Source organism: Salminus brasiliensis, chromosome 1 (genome assembly GCF_030463535.1).
Source record: "Salminus brasiliensis chromosome 1, fSalBra1.hap2, whole genome shotgun sequence".
In the NCBI taxonomy this organism is placed as follows: domain Eukaryota; kingdom Metazoa; phylum Chordata; class Actinopteri; order Characiformes; family Bryconidae; genus Salminus; species Salminus brasiliensis.
The window spans coordinates 63,447,905-63,470,347 of NC_132878.1; the positions used below are offsets into that span (position 1 = coordinate 63,447,905).

Below are 22,443 nucleotides of genomic sequence, written 5' to 3' on the forward strand. Positions count from 1 at the left end.
GTCCAGCCTGGCTGCGGCTGCGGCTGCAGTAGTTATAGTAACTGTAAACAGGCCCGGCTGAGGCGCTAAAACAGCTCGCCTTTATACTCTTCTTCTGAATGGCGACGGTAACTGGAGCCGAAGACAAGCTAGCTACATTTTTATTTCATTTTCTCTAAAAGTCTGAGTTTTTTCTCTGGGGTAGGCCCCCAGGCCCTCTAACGGGACAGTGACCCCAACACACACACATCAAAGGCGCGCGACGTACATCTGACGTACCAAAAAGAGACACTCCTAAATAATCCATAAAAGTGTTTATGCCACAATATATATATATATAAATAAACATAAATAATCTGCTTTCCCTAAAGCCCTAGTTGCCTTGTAGATACACATTTCATTCCTAAAATCAATCAAAACACAAATGATAAGGAATGCACAAAACTACAGACTACATCTGTAATTAACAACAAATTGTAAATAGATATGTTTCCAGACATTTTTTTAGAGCTTGCACCGAGCTTGAGGGCTGTAGTTTTGGACGATATGGCAAAAATATGGTAAACATCATAGTACGAGAAGATTTCATCAAGAAATACCATACCCTGTAGAAATAAACAACCCTGTTCATTGTATAGTAGGTAAATGAATGAATGCAGAGGTATAGTTGAACCCAGGTGTTTACATACACTCATCATGAACATGACTGTCATGTCAGTATTGGGCTAAAAGTTCTATGGTCAGATTGAGTAGTTTGGCCACAATGATCAGAGGTATGTTTTGAAGAGTAAAGTTGGGACGTTCAGCTTTAAGCCTGGTGGTGGTAGCACCATGCTCTGGGGCTAGAGGGAGTGAAAGGAAAATTGACTACCTCAGAAGTCTTTAGCATGACCCCAAATGGTTGATAGTTACTTACTGAACTTGACCAGTTCTGTCAAGATGAGTGGTCAAATATCCAGTAACCAGTATTCTGCCAGAAGCTTGTTGATGGCTACCAAAAGCATCTGGTTGGTTATGTATATTGTGTACTCTGTATGTAGAATTTTAACCATGTGGTGATTGAAATACATTTTCTATATAAGGTACATTGTTACTTATTGTGAAACACAGAACAGCATCATGGCTTGGATAACATGTGAAATATGCTCATATGGATCTTTGGGGTGAGAAGAACACCTTCAAATAAACTGTTCAGGTAAAAGGACCTGCAGGGGAAAAATAAAAGCTAACTAAAAAAAAATGGACAAAAGCACAGGAAGCTTCATTTTGTTTATTTGCCTTTTTTCTGTATTCTGGGTCACAGTATAAGATCAGGAGCGTCATTGTAATAAGGATTTTGGAAAGTGACATAAATGATGAATTACCGATACACAGATTTCAATAGTAATAAGAGCACGTCGTCTTTGTTGTCTCAGCCTTTAATGGACTCAGTATATTGGAAATAACTTTTGCTTTTAGATTCTTTACACAATTCTGTTAACACTCAAATACAGCTTAGTATTAATCTCTTGTCCCTACACTGTTGGTGTTGTGTGCTCTTGCACACTTGCAAAACCTGCATGTTTAGTAAATGTAGTTTGGATAAGGTTGATTATTAACTTATTGATCTGTGACAGTCATGGAGCCGGACTTATTCTGCAGTAAATTTGTATAGTAGAAAACTCTATCATTGTTCATTTAATAAGGAGCTTATGTGTCGTGTTAATCCATATATACATTTGTATTTTGTAAATATTATATGTATGATTGTTATTCTCTCTCCTTTTCTCTCTCTGGTGCTCACCGATGACAGGGGATGTAAGGACAAGATCTGTTCTGCTGGGCAGAAGAATCAGCTCATCAAAAAAAAAAAAAAGTCAAGTAAAAGCCATATTGCACAAATGACATTAAAAACAGGACAGATTCATATGATCACAAAGCAGAATTGTGGGTTTAGACCCGATAGTAAACACAGCATGACCTCTGCTCTATGTCCTTGCTAAGAGAATGATTGACAAATGAGTGAGATCTATTTGTCTTATTGACATGGTCTGAAAGACTCAAAATCTGCATCGCCTGCACTGCTTGTCAGTGCTACAACATGGACGCAGGCAAAGCTTCTTTCTTGCTCTGCTTTTTCCTTTATGCGGGTAAGATGCCAGAATCACACAACACATTTACATGAGCTAAAATGATGAGATTTTTTACTGTAGGGTATAACTGCAGAGATGTTTGTAATCCCGCTGAAGTGGCAGGAACTCTTTTTACTAGTAAAGAATAGTTGATTTCACATTTTGAGTGCATGATGCTATGATGATATTAATCACTTCTGTCATCAGCAGGTGTCCTGACAGGGCTGACTGAGAGTGCAGGTAAAGGACAACTTTTCTTATTATACATCCTTATACATATAATTGCACAGTCATACACAAATGTTTGGGTGAAATGAGATTTATTGAGTAACATTATATACAAATGTACAACAGAAAACACAATTGTGTTCACATTTAATACACAATTACCACAATAACACATTTGGAAATAATGTGGCATGTAGACATGTTGTGGTATTATATGATCCCTAGGCTTATACATCTTAAGGTTTATTACTCATTAATCACAGTAATTATGAAGAGCTTGGGCTTGGATTTCTCTGAAGATGCTCTGTGACAGTGGGTTGTAAAAGGTGCTATAACAATGCCTTTGATTTGAAAACTGGATCGGCTATTCTTAAGTTAAAGGAGTGTGGAATGGAAGCTTAGACCTACCAGCAGATCCTGGGCATTTAAGTGATTATAATTAATAGAGGGTTTTAGAAGTAATATATTCTGAATGCCACCATGAAGGCCTTCATCATTAAACTATTTAAGAATTACTACTACAAAAATGTCCCCCAGTGTTAGCCTTGTTTGTTTGTCAGATTATAGTCTAACTCTATAAGTCTGCCAGATTTCTTTTTGTGTTTCCACAGATGTTCTCGATGCATACACTAAAACAGATGGTGCTTGGATTCTCACTTTGCTGAAAAGCAGTTACCTTGTAAGATCAGTGCAAGACTGTGTGGCCAAATGCAACACAGAGACATTATTCACATGCAGGTACTGTACTGTAAGATATACGCTGAACCTCAACTGCGGCCATGCCCTCTAGTTGTTGTCCCAGTTGAATCTACTCTAATGTCTTTTTTTCAGGGCTTTTATGTACATTGAAAAAGATCAAGACTGCATAACAATACCTGCCAACTCTAAAATAGAGCCTGTGCTCCGTAGAATGAGTACGACTCTGTATGAGAGGAGAGGTAAGACAAAAAGTTTTGATTAGCTCATTAGTTTCTTCCTCACCCTCGTTCTTACACATTCAGTATGAAGGAACTTGTCAGCTGCTTATGAAGTATTTGATGAGTTAAATCAAATTAGAGCAAGGAGAAAAAAGTTGTGGGTGATTTAAGAGAACCCCAAAGAGAAGAACTTTTCCTTGTGGGTTTTTTAGATACGAAAAAAACGATTATTTCATGTGGAACCTTTTCAGGTGCTATATGAAGCCATTTTTTTAAAAGGTTCTTTATAGACCTGTATACAACAGTTTATAGAAGAACCATTCACCCATTTAAAGAACAATTCACTTACTTACTGTAAAATACTTGACTTACATGATTTTCTACTGGACCCATTTATTTCGTAGGCCTTGTACTATCATTTGCCCATCTGCCCCTTGTCCGTCAGTTAATATGTAATCTACCTCAGAACCAGAATGCAGTTTGATCTGTGACACTAAACAAAGTCAAAAGGTGAAGAACATTATCTAAACATTTCCCATCAACTGGGGCATTGCATAATTGTTCCATATGGTCAACAAACATTTCACATTCTGTTTTAGAGTGCCATCTCTTTCTCTTTTTGAAGATTTACTCTTAATATAATATACTAGAAATCCCTACCCACCAGGGTCCCATAGTGAGAGGCTGTGTTCATGTGTTTTACAGAATCAACCTATTTTATTGTGTGTTACTGACTGCATGCTGTTAAACATTCATCTGTTGTTTGCTAACGATTTGTGTTTTTAGACTTGCCTTTTGGACTGAAAGTTCTTCTACACGAATGTGATGTGTGCCTTCTCTTAAATTCATTTTCTCTCTCAATTAGAGTATTTACTGGAATGTGTAATTGGCGTTGGCAGTGACTACAGAGGGACAAAAGCCAAGACGAAATCAGGGATACTTTGTCAAAGATGGGAGAGTACATTCCCTCATAAGCCAAAGTATGTGTTCTGCTACCCACAATTTCAGATCAATAATTTCAGATCAATATTTAAGCTCCACAAATGATTTACAGAACAGCAGGAGGTCACTGAAGGTTTGAAAAAAATCTAATATCTACTGTATCGTCTTGCAGCATCACCCCCAGGACGCATCCGAAAGCCGACCTGGAGTCCAATTACTGTCGAAACCCAGATGGAGACAAAGGAGGGCCCTGGTGCTACACCACTGACTCAGAAAAAAGATGGGAACACTGTGACATCCAAGACTGCACAGGTACAAGAACTGCCCCCATTTCCCCACAGCACACTGCAGTCTCTGAATGTCATCTCATGACATGCGGTCTTGTCTTCTCATGACATGTAGAGGAATGCATGCACTGCAGTGGAGAGAGCTACAGAGGCAAGATCTCTACCACTGAGAGTGGACTTAAATGCCAACATTGGGACTCCCAGAAGCCCCATAACCATGGATACATCCCTTCAGTGTAAGAAATCAAAGGTTTTTACTACTTTACTACTATGCAACTCGCTTGTTCATTTTATGATGAAAATATTGTTTTCCCACCCTGGCCATGCAATATATCTGATATATATGTAAAAACACTTTGGTGCATAAATAATAAGCCTAATAAATATTAATGTACTTACACAAATTGATTTAATTATCACATTAAACGCCCACTTGGTGCTCTTATCACAAAACACAGTTAAAAACCTGAACTGATTTAACATGTCTGCAATATCAGCACTACACAAGCCAGTATAACCATTAGCAGTAGCCTGCAGTTTTGAATGCACCTGTTTTAGAGATCCCTCCTTTGAACTAGGCTTTATTTTTTCTTCTGTAACATTAATGGAAAATTTACTGGATTTTCATCATTGTTGATGAGCAAGCAACATGGCAGTTATGCATGCAATCCTCTGTTATGTAAAAAGCTACAGTTGTGCCAAGAGTGTATCTAATGAGCTGGCATAGGATAGCCTTGGCCTTCCCTAAAATATGATGTCCCCCTCCACTTCACTTTTTTGTTAACAAGTATATTTCAAATGTTTTGAGAGTGAAGGAGACCATGCGATATACATGCAATAAATGTGTGTTTTGCATTGTGCAGGTTTCCTGAGAAGTATCTGGAGGAGAACTACTGCAGGAACCCTGATGGGGAGCCTAAGCCTTGGTGTTTTACAGAGAGTCCTGCCAAACGCTGGGAGTTCTGCCCTGTTCCTCGTTGCAGTGAGCTTTCTTCATCTTCCATTAGCACAAACACAACCTTAGCCATAATCGCTTCAATCAGTTTCAAAAACTGATCATGAACAACTGATCTAAAGTCCACATGGACACTTCATGGTTTAATAAAATGGTATACTGTACAAATGACTGCTTTTTCTTACAGCATCTCCACCACCAACTATTGTGCCTCAGCTGACTTGTATCACTGGAGACGGTAGCACGTATAGAGGCACGGTTGCTGTCACAGAATCAGGGAAAACCTGCCAGACCTGGGCATCTCAGTTCCCTCATAAGCACTCAAGAACACCAGATAATTACCCATGCAAGTGAGTAGCAATGTGTGGTCAGCAAGATGCTTGGCTGAGCCAGCATGAAGCTGTTGGGATTCTCGATTTATGATCATAAACATTTACTGAATTCTGTAATAATTCTCCAACCCAGTTATTGAAATCCATTACGTTGATGGAATCATTCCTTTTTGACCATGTGGCTTAGAAACCATAGCCCACAACTACAAACTTAGTGAGGAAATTGTTTATTGCAGTTATTATTAAAAACAGCAAACTCTGTTTTGAACAGTAGAGAACTGAAATTAAGTTTGTTGCTTGAGTTTACTTACTTACTGCTAAATGAAATAAAGTAGAGTCAGCATGAGTGGACTTAGCTCAATCTATTGATTGTACGTCAAACAACCCCTTTGGTACATTTTTAGTGTATTTTACCTCATTGCAATAACATGATGGACAAGGACATTTGACCGAAACATAGACCAGATTTTTACTTGATTAAAGAAATAGCTATAATAGCAATGTGCATGGAGCCTGGGGGCACTGGGAATTTGTTTGTGTCTATTGCAGAGGTCTTGAGCAGAACTTCTGCAGAAACCCTGATACAGAGAGAAGACCCTGGTGTTACACAACGGATCCAGAGACCCGCTGGGAGTACTGCAACGTGCCAAGCTGTGGAAACGAGCCACATCCTGGTCAGTTTTCCATCAAGATGAACTCTTTCTTTCATCATTAGTTGTCATGCTTTAGCATAGTTTGCACCTCATAGGGATGTAGGTGTTTTGGTTGTATTTCAGAGGTGAAATATCAAATAAATGTTATATTCATAATGTAAATGTAAATGTATTTTCAGATGAACCAATTATAGCGCCAAACGAGGACTGTTATGAAGATAATGGGAGCTCATATCGTGGAGTCATGTCAGAGACCATCAGTGGAAAGAAATGCCAGTCCTGGGCATCCCTGGAACCTCATTCACATTCAAAGACACCTCAGAATTTCCCCAATGCGTAAGAAAAAGAGATGCTTAAAGACACTATTACATTTATTATTGCGTTTTAATATAAAACTGTACTGATTTAAACTACACAGAAACAATACATATACTAGGGCTGCATGATTGTAACAGTCTTGATTCATTAATGTTCAATCCCCCATTACATTACATACACCAGTCAAACGGTCTAGGCAGAGTCCACGATTTTGGGATGGTAACATGCAGCAGACACTTTAGGTCCTTAGAATTATTAACACTTCTTGAGTATGTCCCTCATTTTGGGGAAAATGCGCCTGGTCAGGATTGTGTAAAATGGAAGCTATCTGCTGCAGTCTGCATCAGCTAGACCATAGACTGTAGCGATGGAGTTCAAACAGTGTTTGTAAGGAAGGTGATCCCAGCAGTTGGCTGGACAGCCAAAACTCCCATGTCCAGCAACCAGTCATCAAACACCCTTTAGCTGGCTAGTTAAATGGAAAGCCAGCTGATCCAACGTTGTTGAGAAAACCTAGTGGTCTTCAGGAGTAGGAGAACAAAACTTGAGTCTCCCGAAGCTCATTTCTTAATAATACTTCATGGCTTAAGATCGCAGGCATTTTCCTCCCAAATGTCAGTTACTTAATAAAGCAGATGATCTGGAAGGAAATTGTCATGTTTATGGGACCTGAAGTGTTTTGTGTTTTTCTTCCAAACTGCAGAGATTTAAGAAGAAACCTGTGCAGGAACCCTGATGGTGACAGGGCACCTTGGTGCTACACCACTGATCCCTCAGTGCGCTGGGAGTACTGCAGGATAGAGCGCTGTGGGAGCCCAATCGCTTCAGTGACAACTCCGCCTGTACTCAAACCCTTCGTTCCCCCAACAATCATCTCTCAGTCCATATCCACAGAGAAAGCAGGTCTGTCTTCATGAAACTTGGCATTTAACACACTTGTGTTGTTAACAGTTTTTATACACACAAATCTGTTTTTCACCACCTGACACTCTTTATACTCATTTGAAGATTGTAAGGAAGGCAGCGGCATTACCTACCGCGGTCCGACATCAAAGACTTCAGCAGGAGTGACCTGTCAAGCTTGGTCTTCCAGGACCCCCCACGCTTCTAGTTTCACTCCTGAGACACACCCAGACAAGGGTCTGGAGTCTAACGTAGGTGGTGGAGCTCGTTGACAGTGTTGTAAATAACAAGCAGTTATTAGACTTTCAAGCTCTTTTATTTATGTGCTCTTTTTAAATATCTTTTAATGGCTAGAAATGCAGAAATCCCGATGGTGATGTCAATGGACCTTGGTGTTATACTACGGATCCTAATAAGAAGTGGGACTACTGCCAGATTTCAGACTGTGGTATGAATTATGTCTTTCACGGTCAATAAACTAATTTGCCTTGTAATGAAGATTGTCTACAGTAGTCATAATTTGTCTTTAGTGGGCATTTAGTCTGCTGTCCTGATGTGATAGCCTTCGAATCTGGCTTTGCCATAAACACTGTTATGGGAGCCTAATGTAAGGAAGATCCTTAAATTAGCCTTAAATTGGTATACAGTACATATACAGTAAATATACATATACCTATACATAAAGCACGCTGTGGACAAGAGAAAGAGCAACTACATCTAACATTTGCTTGGTTAGTTTAGCATTTGTAGTAGTGTTGGACATATATACTATACGGAGGCTTATGTGTCAAAAGGCCTCACTCTTCAGTACTTTTGTCTTCATAATAGTTACAGAATAATTAATGATAGTTACTAAAACATATTTAGATTAATGACTAATAAAATGAAAAAAAAGGAGTTAAAATGTGAGATTGCGACTTTGTAAACAGAAAACAAGTGTGGGCAGCCAGCTGTAAAACCGAGGCGCTGCTTTGGCCGAATCGTCGGCGGTTGTGTCTCTAAGCCTCACTCCTGGCCTTGGCAAATCAGTCTTAGAAACAGGTAACAAAGCACCACTTAAAAACTTTTAAACACATATTGCAATGACTACACACCCATGTCTGTACAGTGATACACTGTAAAAATTATTTAAAAAAACAAACTTGAAGTCAGTAACTTGGTGGCCTGACTATGAATTGAACGCATACTGCTTTATCAGAAGTATATAACTTACTATTTTATGCCAGAAAATCAATATTTTAATCAGCCAGGTTTTTGGAGTGTACTTTTTTTACAGTGCCTCACTGTAATTTTGGCTCATAGGGCTGGTTTGCACTTCTGTGGTGGAACTTTAATTGATGCTCAGTGGATCCTCACTGCAGCGCACTGCCTTGAGAGGTGAGTGACAGCTTGTGGCTTATAAAAAATGTTTCTAAATTTGTATTCAGTTTGCACAACACAAACAATCCCCTGATAACAACAACTTTCCTACTTTGGTAATGTTGAACTCCTCAATGTCCAGTTCTAAGAGACCGTCTTCCTACAAAGTGGTCATGGGAATCCACACAGAAGCAGCATCTGAGTCTTCCAAACAGGTGCGAGACTTGGAAAAAATTGTACTGGAACCAACAGGAAAAGATATTGCGCTTCTTAAGCTCGACAGGTAAGCAAGCATCTGATAGACGGTATAGTTTTAACTGTAGGTATTTAACTGTTGTTGGTAACTATTTATTGATAATGCAAAATGTATTCTTTCTGAAATGGCATCTACTCTTCATGATTAGTAGTGTGATTTCTCAGTGTAACAATGTTTCTATATTAGCACCAAAAACATCTCTTCTACTGGTACAAGTCAAAGTCCAGCTTACCTTTTTGGTACTATATAGAATAATTTGTTTAACTAAAAGCATAAAAATAAGCTTCACATTTTTCTTGCATCTTATTGTTATTCTGATTAATCAAGTCAATAATAAGCCCGTGGTGATGTGAATTCTGTTGTAAATATGTTGATGGAGCATCTTATTGACATATAGTCAGGCTCTAATTTGTGGATGGGTGTTAATAATATGGGAACACTAGTGTTTAATTTGTGTGGTAAATTTGATAATATATGACTATGTGTAATATTTTCAGCTCTACTATCTTGTGATTATGTAATAGCCTAATAGTTTTACACTTTTGTTATTCATACGGAATTGTCATTCAGCAAAATTACTTGATTTGATAAAATTCTGTTTTAGTATATTTTCTTTGTCAATTTTAGCTTTGAAATGATATCAAGTCACCCTAAAAGCTTAGCAAAATACAATAAAAAATCAGTGTGACCCATTTCGTTATATATGAGGATTTTTCTCTCTAAAGCAGCGTTGCAATTCACAAATTAAGACATTTCTTACTTCAGGCCTGCAGTTATAAATGATAAGGTGTTGTCAGCATGCCTACCAGAGAAAGACTACATTGTGCCAAGTGGAACTGAATGCTATGTGACAGGATGGGGGGAGACACAAGGTATGTGTGAAATTTGCTTTTATTATTCTTTTGTTCACTTTTGATTCATATCTGATACATTTTATTTACGCCCTAAAACATTTATTCAGTTTGTCCGTCCTTGGAACTCCATGTATTGTTCTGCTTGCTCTTACAGACCTGAAGACACTTGAGGTTACAAATTTATAAGCTATTTCATTTCTTTTTTTCAGTGTAACAAAGTGTTGGCCTGTTTTTTTATTATAATTTATGTGCAATATCCATAAACCAAATTTAGAGTTTTGGAAGACTTACAGATCAAATCTATTACTGGTGCAGGTAAAAAGTTTAACACTCATCTGATTCTTAGGAATGTTTGTTGAACATCTACTGAAAAATTCTTTAGAGAACTCCAACAGTATCAATCCAGTACCATTTAGATAAGTTTCCTTGAACATTATTGTCCACCACAGTGAAAATGGTATTTAAAATTTCAGGTTATTAACTCTCTTTTTGTTTTTTGCTCTCGTTTTATTACTTCATTCTGTTGATTCTGTCTTTTTCAGGAACGGGTGGGTCAGGTATTTTGAAGGAGACTGGTTTTCCAGTAATTGAAAACAAAGTGTGCAACCGTCCGGCCTACCTGAACAACCGGGTGAAGGACCATGAGATGTGTGCAGGAAACATCGAGGGAGGATCTGACAGCTGTCAGGTAACAGAAAAATGACAAAATACAGAAAAAAGTTTGATATCTGTTTGTGGTTTCATAATAGAGCAGACTGATAAATCACTGTGCTGATCAGTTATTTATCTCAGTGTTACTGAGTTCTACTAAAGCCTGAGTAGACTGATAAATCACTGTGCTGATCAGTTATTTATCTCAGTGTTACTGAGCTCTACTAAAGCATGAGTAGACTGATAAATCACTTTGCTGATCAGTTATTTATCTCAGTGTTACTGAGCTCTACTAAAGCCTGAGTAGACTGATAAATCACTGTGCTGATCAGTTATTTATCTCAGTGTTACTGAGCTCTACTAAAGCATGAGTAGACTGATAAATCACTGTGCTGATCAGTTATTTATCTCAGTGTTACTGAACTATACTAAAGCATGAGTAGACTGATAAATCACTGTGCTGATCAGTTATTTATCTCAGTGTTACTGAGCTCTGCTAAAGCATGAGTAGACTGATAATTCACTGTGCTGATCAGTTATTTATCTCAGTGTTACTGAGCTCTACTAAAGCCTGAGTAGACTGATAAATCACTGTGCTGATCAGTTATTTATCTCAGTGCTACTGAGTTCTACTAAAGCATGAGTAGACTGATAAATCACTGTGCTGATCAGTTATTTATCTCAGTGTTACTGAGCTCTACTAAAGCCTGAGTAGACTGATAAATCACTGTGCTGATCAGTTATTTATCTCAGTGTTACTGAGCTCTACTAAAGCATGAGTAGACTGATAATTCACTGTGCTGATCAGTTATTTATCTCAGTGTTACTGAGCTCTGCTAAAGCCTGAGTAGACTGATAAATCACTGTGCTGATCAGTTATTTATCTCAGTGTTACTGAACTCTGATTATTCTGATAAATCAGTTTTCCTGATAGACGATTCAACATTCTTCTTAATAGTAATAAGCTCAGCACGAGTGCTCTACTAGACGTTTGTATGTGTTTATGGCATTCAGTGTATTCAGTATCCATCGCTTCTAACTATTCTGCCCAACTGTATATTTAACACACTGACTCTCTCTCTCTCTCTCTTTCAGGGTGACAGTGGAGGTCCACTTGTGTGCTACTCACAGAATACCTTTGTTCTTCAAGGGGTGACTTCATGGGGACTTGGCTGTGCCAATGCTATGAAGCCTGGTGTATATGCCCGTGTCTCCAAGTTCATTGACTGGATTGAAAAAGAGACTAAAGGTTAAGGTCTTGAGTGCATACATTCTATTAATGAGACACCCCATGTCACCAGATCAAATTAATGTTCACCTGTTTTTCCCCCTCTTAGTCTCATACTAAAGACTCTACTGCATGTATAGTGAATTTCCCACAAGAAGAGATAATTAAACATGACACATGTAGCCTTTAAAGTGTTTCTTTACTCAGAATACATCACAACAAATAGCACAAACAGGCTGCTCAACCAGTAAAAGATAAAAATATAAAAATATCTAAGTAGGTTTTACGAAATAAAATGTGTAAATCCTACAAGGAAGTGAGAACTGGTTACACAATAAATGCATTATTCTGGTTATTCCTCATTACCCTTTGTGTGTACATCAAAATGAAAAAATATTTAAGTAAAATAGTTACTTTAAATCTCAAGAAGGTCTGCAGCCACTTCATCATAAGCCTAGAAGAGCAGCACTGAAGGGCAGAGATTTCTCACTAGGTTTATTTTACAAAATATCTTAATAGTTTATTGAGCTTATTCTCCCAGACTGAAAACTCAGACAGTCAATGTCTCTTTGTTAGTTGTCACAACTGAGGCCAGTAGATTCTCCATCTGGTGACTCTTCATTGTATCTTCTTTGTTTCTGAAAGTATGATACCAACATATTTGCATTGTTATGCAATATCACAACAATAACTAACTAAAACTAATAATACAACTAATAATAATATTAATATAATAATAATAGTTATGAAGATGCTGATTATTAATGTTATTATTACTGGACATTTCATACAAACTCATAATACATGCACACTCAATAAATAAATAACAACAATATTGCATTTAGTAACAAATTCTCTTTGAAATGCTTCACACACACACACACACACACACACACACATGGGAATGTAAACAAAATATTAAGGTTTAAATAAAATTACAGCAGAACAACAAAGTATAGAAGAATGTGAGACCCAGGAGAGTGGGCATGTTTCACCTGTTTGGGTTTTCAATGTCATCAATGGTCTCTGGAAGAGGCACTCCTTTGGTCTCGGGCAGCAGCAGTACCAGTCCACCAGCAATGAATGCTAGGACCCCTGTTGGACCGAAACGCTCCATTACTGCCTGCATGGTGTCTCACACTCAGGTCAGAAAGAAAAACAGTTCTCCTGCTCAACACTACAAACGTCTACAGAAGTCTACAGAACATGTATGCGGCCAATTTGTCTATATACTTATATGTCAGAGCAGCAAATGTACACAATATTGACAAAAGTATTGGGACATAATTGTCTCTACTGTATAGGGAAGGTTTTCTACTATATTTTGGTGTATTGCTGTGAGGATTTGATTGCATTCAATGACAGAATCATTAGTAAGGTCAGGATTTTGGGTGATCACTACCCCACCTCATCTTAAAAGTATTGAATGGAGCACCATCTTTCCAGTGAACACAGGGTGTCCACAAACCCTTGGACATATAGTGTATCAATATTGCTATTGACTGGAAAACACCAGGGTTATCAAATTCCAGCCCCAGATGTATGAAGTCCAATTTGTCCTCATACACACCCAACTAAACCTGCTGACTGGTGATCTTAACAAAAGACTAAGGGCCTCCAAGACCAGAACCCGCTTGGAGCTTCCTCAAGTTTCATAAAAATATCATTCATACACACCAAAAATGATGAGTGGCAGCTCCAGCCAGATGACTGCCAATCTGTAAAGCAGGAATGGAGCTATAATCCCTCCAACATCACACAGTGTTGAACACACAGAGACCCCCAGATTCCTGCATCAATACAGTCAGAATTAGTTACTAAATGGTGGCTTTTTTCATTAAATTAACATCAAACCAAGACATTGTTTTGTGCAATATTTTAAAATTTTTATATTACAGTTTAGGAGTAAGTGGACGTACCTGATAAAGGTGGGATAGAGTTCAGTGTTCACGAATACCACCATTTCAAAGGCCATAGTGATGCCCAGTCTGCCAATACAAGCCACTGTTGTTTTCAACCATAACATACCTGTTCAGAAAATGTGGACATTAAAGGGAAAGTCTGAGAACGCTGAGAAAGTCCCCAGATTGCCCAAAGAACTGTTTACAGAGTTCTATTGTCACTGCAATGCTATCTTCACAGTAGAAAGGCCAGGGCATGGCTTTCTGAAAGAATATTTAAGAAACCCCAAAATTATGGTGATACAAATTTAACTCATAAAATAAGTTAGTATAACTTACTCTCTGGAATGAAAGCTGTAATAAAGCAGGCGGCTCCAGACACTATGTTGGCCGCTGCAAATGGTAGGCGCCGGCCAATGCGCTCAATGGTGAGGAGGATGAGGAAGGCAGCAGGGAACTCCACAATTCCAGAGATGAGGAAGTCGATGTAGACGTTACCTCGCAGAATCCCCAAACGCATGATCAGGCCTTGATAGACCACCGCACTAGTGAACCTGAAGGAAAGGAGATATCATGCATTCACAGGCCCCAGAATTAGAAAGCCTATGTTGTAGCTTTAGCTGCTGTTGACGATACGCTGTACAGTTATAACTGTACAGGAACAGATAGGTAAAGGTAGGCAGAGGGAGCGGTAAGTAGAAGTAGAAGCAAAGAGGAACTTATCAGACTTACCAGTTATAGCTGAGAATGAGGGTGTACTTTCTTATATTGGGAGTTTTTATCAAGTCCATGAAGGAGCCAGTGGTGGAGTCTGCATTATCATCTTTCAGCATCTTTGGAAAATGTTTTTGGGTTACTAAATGTTTAAAGCTGCAGACATAGTTTGTTCATTTGGCTGCGATTGTAAGCAAATACAGTCCAGAAACAGGACACACACTCTAGAACTAGGCATCTTGGGAATGTAGTGGACCTTAGGGACCATGTTGTACCTTTGAGGAGGCATTTACCAAGTATGTACTTGTAGCTTTTTTCTCCCAGGGCATGATAATATCAGAACTCAATTGATATTGGTATTGGAAGATGGAAATGGAACTGATTTACATCTGACTGATATTTTAAACTGATATGCAATTCTGAATGTATTGAACTACTAGCACAGTTATCAGCACAGGCAGATGTGTACATAAAATAACTGGATACTGACATCAGCTCATAATTCCCTAGTTAAGAGCCGATAAATCTTGCACGAGCTGTGCTGGAGACAGGAGCAATCCTTCTACAAATGTAGGATTGTACACACAATTACACACGTTTTCAAAAACTAGTTTACCACTTTTAACACCTCTTCCTCCCTACTGGAAAAGTATCAGCAGCCTTAAACAGTTTGGTGAATATCTCATGAGCATGATTTCTCACTGACCCCAGATGCAGTCAATCAACCGAGCCATGTTAATTATTTGATATGTGCTTCCACAGTTTAGAACACTGGACTTTCTGCCCGTCACCAATCTCACATTCTGTAAACACACTGCTATTGTATTAAGTTATTGGTCATTAAAACATGATCAAAAAGCTAGGTGAACTATCTATTTATAAGGATTCAGTAAAACAGCCTGCATAGACCATAATTAAACAGTTAAGCTAAAACCAGTAGCTACAGTTACTAAGATGGTTGCCACACCATTCAGCTATAGGAAGAAGTTTATGTGTGTTTATAGACTACAGTATAAGTAAAGTAGAATAAGAATATGTTGCACACCTGAGCAGAACAACAGTCTTGGTGATTCAGTGATTTTATCAATAATTTATAAACAGTTCTGATCAGAGGAGGATGGGTCCCCTGTGTGAGTCTTGGTTCCTCCCAAGGTTTCTTCCTCCAGCTATGAGGGAGTTTTTCTTTGCTACTGTCGCCGTTGGCTTGCTCACTGGGGATCTTAGATTTTCATGTCTTCTTATGTTGTTGATTTCTTGTCTTTTACTGATTACTAACTGTGTAAAGCTGCTTTGTGACAACACTAGTTGTAAAAAGCACTATACACATAAATTTGATTTGATTAAAGTACTGTCAAGTAAGTCATGACATATTCTACACCATGGTGTTGGGTTGAAAGGGGCTTTTGGATATATATTTACACAGATGAGACTGAGAATTGAGCCAATGTTAATCTAGTGTTCGTTAGCAATGTTAGCTCTGCATCTTCTGCTGTAAACGAATGAGGCCAGTCAATCATGCTAATTGATATTTTGCCAAACCATTCCTTTAATTTACACACACACACACACTGCATGATGAATGCACCTTAATGTTCTTGGAGAGTGTCTTCTTATTCTCTTTGGCCATTGCCTGAGTGATCTCTACAGCTTTGCTGGAGTTGTTTTGAGAGAGAAGCCATCTTGGGGACTCTGGGACAAACCTGCAGCCCAGCAAACAGATAGCATCAGTTATTTAAAAACACACACTATTAGTGTTTAAAAATAGATCCCATCAGTAATGAATCAGCATCATTAATAAAACACCTTTTACACCTCACCAGTAGTAGGCCAGGAAGATGATATAGGGTACTGTGAAGGCCACCTGCAGCCAACGCCAGTTGGGGATGAGGTAAGCAATGAGGGCCAGGATGAGGATGCCGAAGCTGAAGAACATCTGAAACAGCACCCCCACGTTCCTCCTGTACTCCACTCCCACCAGCTCTGTGACTGGGTGCCGACACAAAACGCAGAATGAAATTTGGCAGCTGGTTTTGAAAAGGCCCACCCTCCTGTCATAAAGGGGGCATCATTTCCAGTCCTGGATGATGGATATTCTTTTATATATGTAGACATTTAAAACATGGAGGACCAGGGGACTGCTTGGTGATTTCTCCAACATTCCTGGTTCAACTCATCAGTGAATTACTAAGTTTTGTAGGTGTGTATGAGCAGTGAAATCACCAAACTGACCTGGACGCTAGGAGGAAGAACTGTTTAGGAGCAGCATGCATTTAGGAGTACACTGTAAAATTGCCTCACAATCATAAACAGGATTATTGCTATTTTATTTATTTATTTATTTTATTTCCAAGGCTCCATTTGGGGCTCAGTACTGGACATTATGCAATAGTATAATCAGCCCTGACCACTACAGTGACTCGCAGTGCCACTACTGTTCAAAAGTCAGTTGGTTTCAGGTGAAGGTTATAGCAGCATGCTTACTTACTCAGCACATATGCGGACATCCAACCTCCTTTAACCCCAAAGCCATGAAAAGCTCTGAACACCACCAAGGAGATGTAGTTGGGGGATATGGCCACCAGAATTCCTGTAACTGCATTCAGGATATTGGACAACATCAAGCTCATTTTTCTGCCAAACCTAAAAGAACACAGTAATTCATTGTCAATTGCAACATCTATTTATTGACATAGCACCTTCCCTTGCAAACATTAGGATAATAAGATGATGATACCTCCTAAGGCAAGTGTCTCAGCAGGATACATGCAAGACAAACACAGAATACACAGGGATAACATATATTATCAATAAAAGAGTGTTAATGTAAAATATGGGTATAGTTATTTATACAATAGCTGTAAATATTTATACAATAGCTGTTTTTGCGAAAGAGCATGACCAGTAGAGAATTAGCAGTAATAAATTGTCCAGTGCAGATGATGTACACATGTATAAAGATGAGGAATAATGAATTGTACAGATGACTTCAGAGAGAATCAACCTGGCTAAGCAGTGGGACATGGCAGGAGCATGCTGCTCAGAGAACTCCCCTATCACTGTAATGTGTAGTAGAGTATCCACAGTATCCACCTCTCCTCCACCTTCTCCACTGTGTCCGATTAGGCCCCAAGGACACTGGTTAGTCTGTAGGTATCTGTAGGTCTTCGTTGAAACATGAATTATGTTTAATTATGCTGCCCCAGCACACAACATGATTATAAATGCCCTTGACACCAGACTCCTAGTACTCTGCAGCTGACCCCTCACACTGAAGGACCTCCGTCTCTTCAGAAAGGAGAGTTGACTTTGGTCCTTCCTGTACAGCCTGTTTTGGTTAACTTCCTACTTGACACATTTACTTGTAGAAGTTAATCACCTCAGTGTTCTCACCCTAAAGGATGCTAGGAGTTGAAGATCTGGAAATACCCCCAAGCAAAGGTGTTAAAAGTATTGACAGTCATTACTCAAGTAGAAGTGTAGACACTAGGGTTTAAAAAGACTTATAGAAGTTGAATGTCAACTTAAGCTTTTTACTCCAGTAAAAGTGTAAAAGTACTGGTTTTAAAACTACTTCAAGTATAAAAGCAATGTAAGGAAAACAAAGGCCAAAAGCTAAGGCCACGCCACAGGGGCCTATAGTGCACTACCCCAAAACACATTTTTCTAAAAGCCATGATGACTATAATGTTCTATTAAAATGTTGATGTTGAAAATGTTGGGCTGCACTAGGCTGCCTGTTTCAGCTGCAGATCTGCCCAAAATGAAAATGAATGCAGTGTAGTAATATCAGATATATTAAGTAAGGAGCATCTATGTGCACTACTGAGCATTAACATGCGTTTCATGTTTCAACCACAATATAATTCACTTTCTGGATGGGGCTATTTTTTTTTTTTTTTTTTTTTGGAAGACGATCCAGAATGGAAACAAACAGAAATGAAATAGAAGTAACAAGGCTATTTTTAAAATGTAAGGAGTAGAAAGTACAGGTACTTGTGTGAAAATGTAAGGAGTAGAAAGTAAAAAGTCGGCTCAAAAAGAATTACTCAAGTAAAGTATAGATAAGTATAGATATAAAGTCTACTGAAGTAAGGTAACAAAATAATTGTACTTCGTTACTTGACACTTCTGCTCCCAAGATTGTGTCTACCTGATGTTTATTTGGAAATGGTTTCACTGACACTAGACTACAAAACTGTTTACCAGACCCTGTACTTATGTTTCCCCTCATTAATACCCCCCACAAGAACAGTGTCATCTGAGAACTTTTGTAGATGATGCATCTCAGAGTGAAATTGCAGATGTAAGTAGTGAAAAGAAAAAGGAGCAAAAACAGTCCCCTGTGGAGCGTCTGCTCCCAGTTCCGTATGCTCATGTACTGGGGCCTGTTGAACAGGTGATCAGTGATCCAGGACACCAGGGCAGTATTGCCACAATGACCTAAACCCCTTCAGCAGAATGGGCTGGATGGTACTGAGGGCACTAGAGATGTCTCACAGGTACATCACCACATTTATGTGAACACTGTGGTCATGCTCTTGTGTTTTGTTATACTGCAGCATTCTCAATAGTATTCCTATTTTTTCATGTGTTTGTATATGTTTAATAATTAATATCATGTACGAAACACTGTTCTTTCAAGACTGAATCAGGACCGTAGTTATCTGTGGTATCTGAGTGTTCCTATAAAGAGCAAGGAAGAAGCACTGTGCTGTGATTTTCTTTGGTAAGAAATAACTAGTGTGATTAATAGAGCAAGCAACAGACATCATACTTATCAGCCAGGTATCCAAAGGCAATGCTGCCCACTAAGAAGCCAACACCGAGTACTGCTTGAAACACGTCCACCAACCAGGCATGATCACACACCAGGTCAAACTGAAACACAACAGTCCTCATTGTCAGTCACTTAGACACACTTAAAATAAAGGCTCCTAAAATGCTGTTGGCTTGAATGTCCAGTTCTAGGAAAGCCTTGGTTACAATATTTAATGTCTCCGTAGATAATCTCCAGCTGCACAAATTGTTAGCAATTACTAACTATCTGCTGCAACAGTGAACAACAGCGTTAAGGTCAGGTTTAGGGTTAGATTTAGTCGAATCAATTACATTGAACTTCAATGTTGTTGTGTGTAAAGTTTTAAAACCAGGCCTTATATTCATTCCTCATACAGTTCATTAGTGCTAACTACTTTAAATTCTGTTTTGGTGATGTCATGAGCCCAAAAATATTCTGCAGCATATTAGCCTCACTCATGAGTGCTGTTTCACGCCCTATAGCTTTCTGAATGCTTTCCGGGCCTTAGGGCAGCCAATCAGAACAGATAGAACATGCCATGTTATTTTCATAAGATTCTAGGCTACTTAAATGTGTCTGAATTTGTTGAATTTTATTGTTAACATGTGTCAAAATGCTGTTTGATCTGATAGTGATTAGGAGTAGTTTCTAGCAAAATTCCAATGACCAGGAATGCACACTTTTTGAAGATGCTGATAGCCTAGAGGTTAAGGGTCAGTAGCTTCAGGGTCAGACATACACATCGTGTTGCAACCTCCATCATGAAAAGTCCTAAAGATTGACCCTCTGTTTAAAGAATACACACTGTTGCCCCTCCCTAAAGCTGTAAACCAAACTACAAATCTGTGTACTGAGACTTGTGGGAACTTGGGGTTGAGCTGCCTTTTGAATGGACTGTGAACTGAGAGCTCCTGCACAGACAAATTAAACAACTTCATTCCAGCTCACTTTATTCTTCCCTGCACGTAAATACGAGCTCACAACAATTCACAAACAGGATCAGTAACCCTTTACTACGAATTTGCCCATGTTTTGATCAGAAATTTATGTCACGCTTGCTTGTAATGACTATAAAAACATGTGCATATAGACAGGGTAAGGATTGCTGCTTGTTATAATATGTGTATCTGTCTGTAAATTACTCTGAGTTGATCTGAGTTATGAAGCCTAGAATACCTGCATTTTGGTTTGAATCAAGCATTGATAGTTCAGGGTAATGGGTCAGATTGTAATTGTATCCTAGTATAAGTATCAGAGCAGCGCACCTTTATTTAACACAGCAACAAAAACAGTCTGTGATAAGGACATGGGAATCTACAGAGTAGTTTCAAAATAAAGTTGGTATAGAGGTTCTTTTGGCCCATTAAAAAAAAATTGCTCACACATTTAAAAATAATTAATATTTATGGCATTTGGTTTATGCTTTTATCTAGAATAAAGTAAAAAAAAAAAGCCCCATACTGACTACCAGGACCCATATCTATATCAGTTTTGCATGACATGGGACCCTTTATATGCAAATTACAAGGGCATTGTTTTGCTAAAGTATTACCAAAAATGCATAAGAGCTCTTACCTCAGTGACAAAGGACTCTCTATGCTCATAATCATACTGCCAGCCATTCTTGCAGGCAGTCATGGGCAATCCAGCACGCTGTGCCTCAGTGATGTCACTGTCCAGGAAATCACAGTTCAGGTCAGTGATGTTCCAGTCCACATCATATCTCTGGCACTGACTGGGCCCCACACCAGCAGAGCTGTTGACTACAGGTATGATGAACTGGCGGGCCTTCTCTAGACCTAAGTCACAGTGGTTCTGAAGCCTCTCCAACCCAGGATCCCGGCACCAGTGCTCCGGAGTGAAGCCCTGGAATACAACGCCCACATAAACACCAGCAAACGGCATGGACACCATACACAGCAGGGCAAATATGCGCTTCTGGAACCTGCCGAATTTGCCGGCCTCCTCCAGGATGTCGTCAAAAGTGGTCATGATGGAACCTTTGTGCGTGAGTATGAAGACACCGGGTCAGGCTGCGCCTAAATTTCAGCAACCGGGGGTATTTACACACATCCAAGTGCAGAGTCCAGAAAAAAAGGCTGACCCTCGAACTAGTCATGCTGAGATTGACCAACGATGCATTGAGCACAGAATGCACCATGTTACTCTTTAATAGAGCAGACTCCAATTGTGTTATGTAATGATTCTGCCAGCAGTCACTGAATAGCTTTAACTGAATTATCCAGATCATACAATGGCCTCAAACCTGTCGCAAGAAATGGGACATCTTCCATTTACAAAAGGATCTTCTGCAACCTTCTGCAATTATGTTTCTACGGAATATAGTAAAAAAATACAGAAAATGCTTTTTCTGCATTTTAATTAATTTCAAATTTGATTTAAATGTCCAAATAAAGAGATTTCAAACTCACAATCATTTTTGTAAATTAATCAGAAAACTAAAACAAATGATGGAACTGCATTAAAATATATTAGACATGCATTAAACCACAAGAAAAATAACTTAATTCAATTTCAAACAATTATTAATCAAGTTAAAAAGTTGACTGCAGTTTAACAGAACTGAAAGCTGAAACGACTGCACCATTCAGTTTGTAAAATTTCCTGATGTCCAAAATTCCACATCCTAAAGGACCTTTGTCTACACTATATGTCCAACATCTGTGGAGCAGAAGAACTGTGCTCTCTGAAGTGATCCAAAAACCTTGATGATCTGCAGTGGCAGAACTAATTGTCAGACATAAGTACCTGACCTCACAACTGCTCTTGTGGCTGAATGCAATCATACACTCAAAGCCTACTTTGTTGTGTTTTTGGGTCATTTTTTTGCTGTATGATGAGTTTCCTCACGGCTATATTTGATTTCTCTGTTCACAAACTGGCACGTTCTAAAGCAGCCAGCACATCATCCGGCACATTTTGAAGCTGCTGGCAGACTAACTGGCACACTGACTTGCACATCCTAAAGCAGCCGACACATCAACTGACATGGTAAAAGCAGCGGGCAGACGAACTGGCACTTTCTAAAGCATGCCA

The 22,443-nt window shown here is 38.9% G+C and overlaps 2 protein-coding genes across 2 annotated transcripts; one reads left to right on the forward strand and one right to left on the reverse strand.

Annotated features, from left to right (window-relative positions):
- The first annotated feature begins 2,056 nt into the window (after window positions 1-2,056).
- On the forward strand, window positions 2,057-12,139 carry plg (plasminogen). The gene is made up of 20 exons (XM_072656505.1): window positions 2,057-2,108; window positions 2,301-2,330; window positions 2,930-3,056; window positions 3,150-3,256; window positions 4,101-4,215; window positions 4,350-4,489; window positions 4,580-4,700; window positions 5,328-5,446; window positions 5,607-5,769; window positions 6,301-6,425; window positions 6,584-6,740; window positions 7,426-7,625; window positions 7,731-7,876; window positions 7,980-8,073; window positions 8,555-8,666; window positions 8,928-9,002; window positions 9,127-9,267; window positions 10,006-10,112; window positions 10,637-10,782; window positions 11,841-12,139. Exons 1-20 carry the CDS (start codon window positions 2,060-2,062, stop codon window positions 11,997-11,999), a joined length of 2,433 nt encoding a protein of 810 aa, XP_072512606.1. The 5' UTR covers window positions 2,057-2,059; the 3' UTR covers window positions 12,000-12,139.
- Window positions 12,140-12,523: 384 nt separating this feature from the next.
- Window positions 12,524-21,378, reverse strand: slc22a2 (solute carrier family 22 member 2). Its single transcript, XM_072656518.1, has 11 exons — window positions 20,962-21,378; window positions 19,363-19,466; window positions 17,074-17,228; window positions 16,406-16,574; window positions 16,174-16,288; window positions 14,607-14,707; window positions 14,214-14,428; window positions 13,893-14,001; window positions 13,651-13,763; window positions 12,969-13,068; window positions 12,524-12,611 (listed from the first exon to the last, which is right to left on the reverse strand). Exons 1-11 carry the CDS (start codon window positions 21,376-21,378, stop codon window positions 12,524-12,526), a joined length of 1,686 nt encoding a protein of 561 aa, XP_072512619.1.
- Between the last annotated feature and the right edge of the window lie 1,065 nt (window positions 21,379-22,443).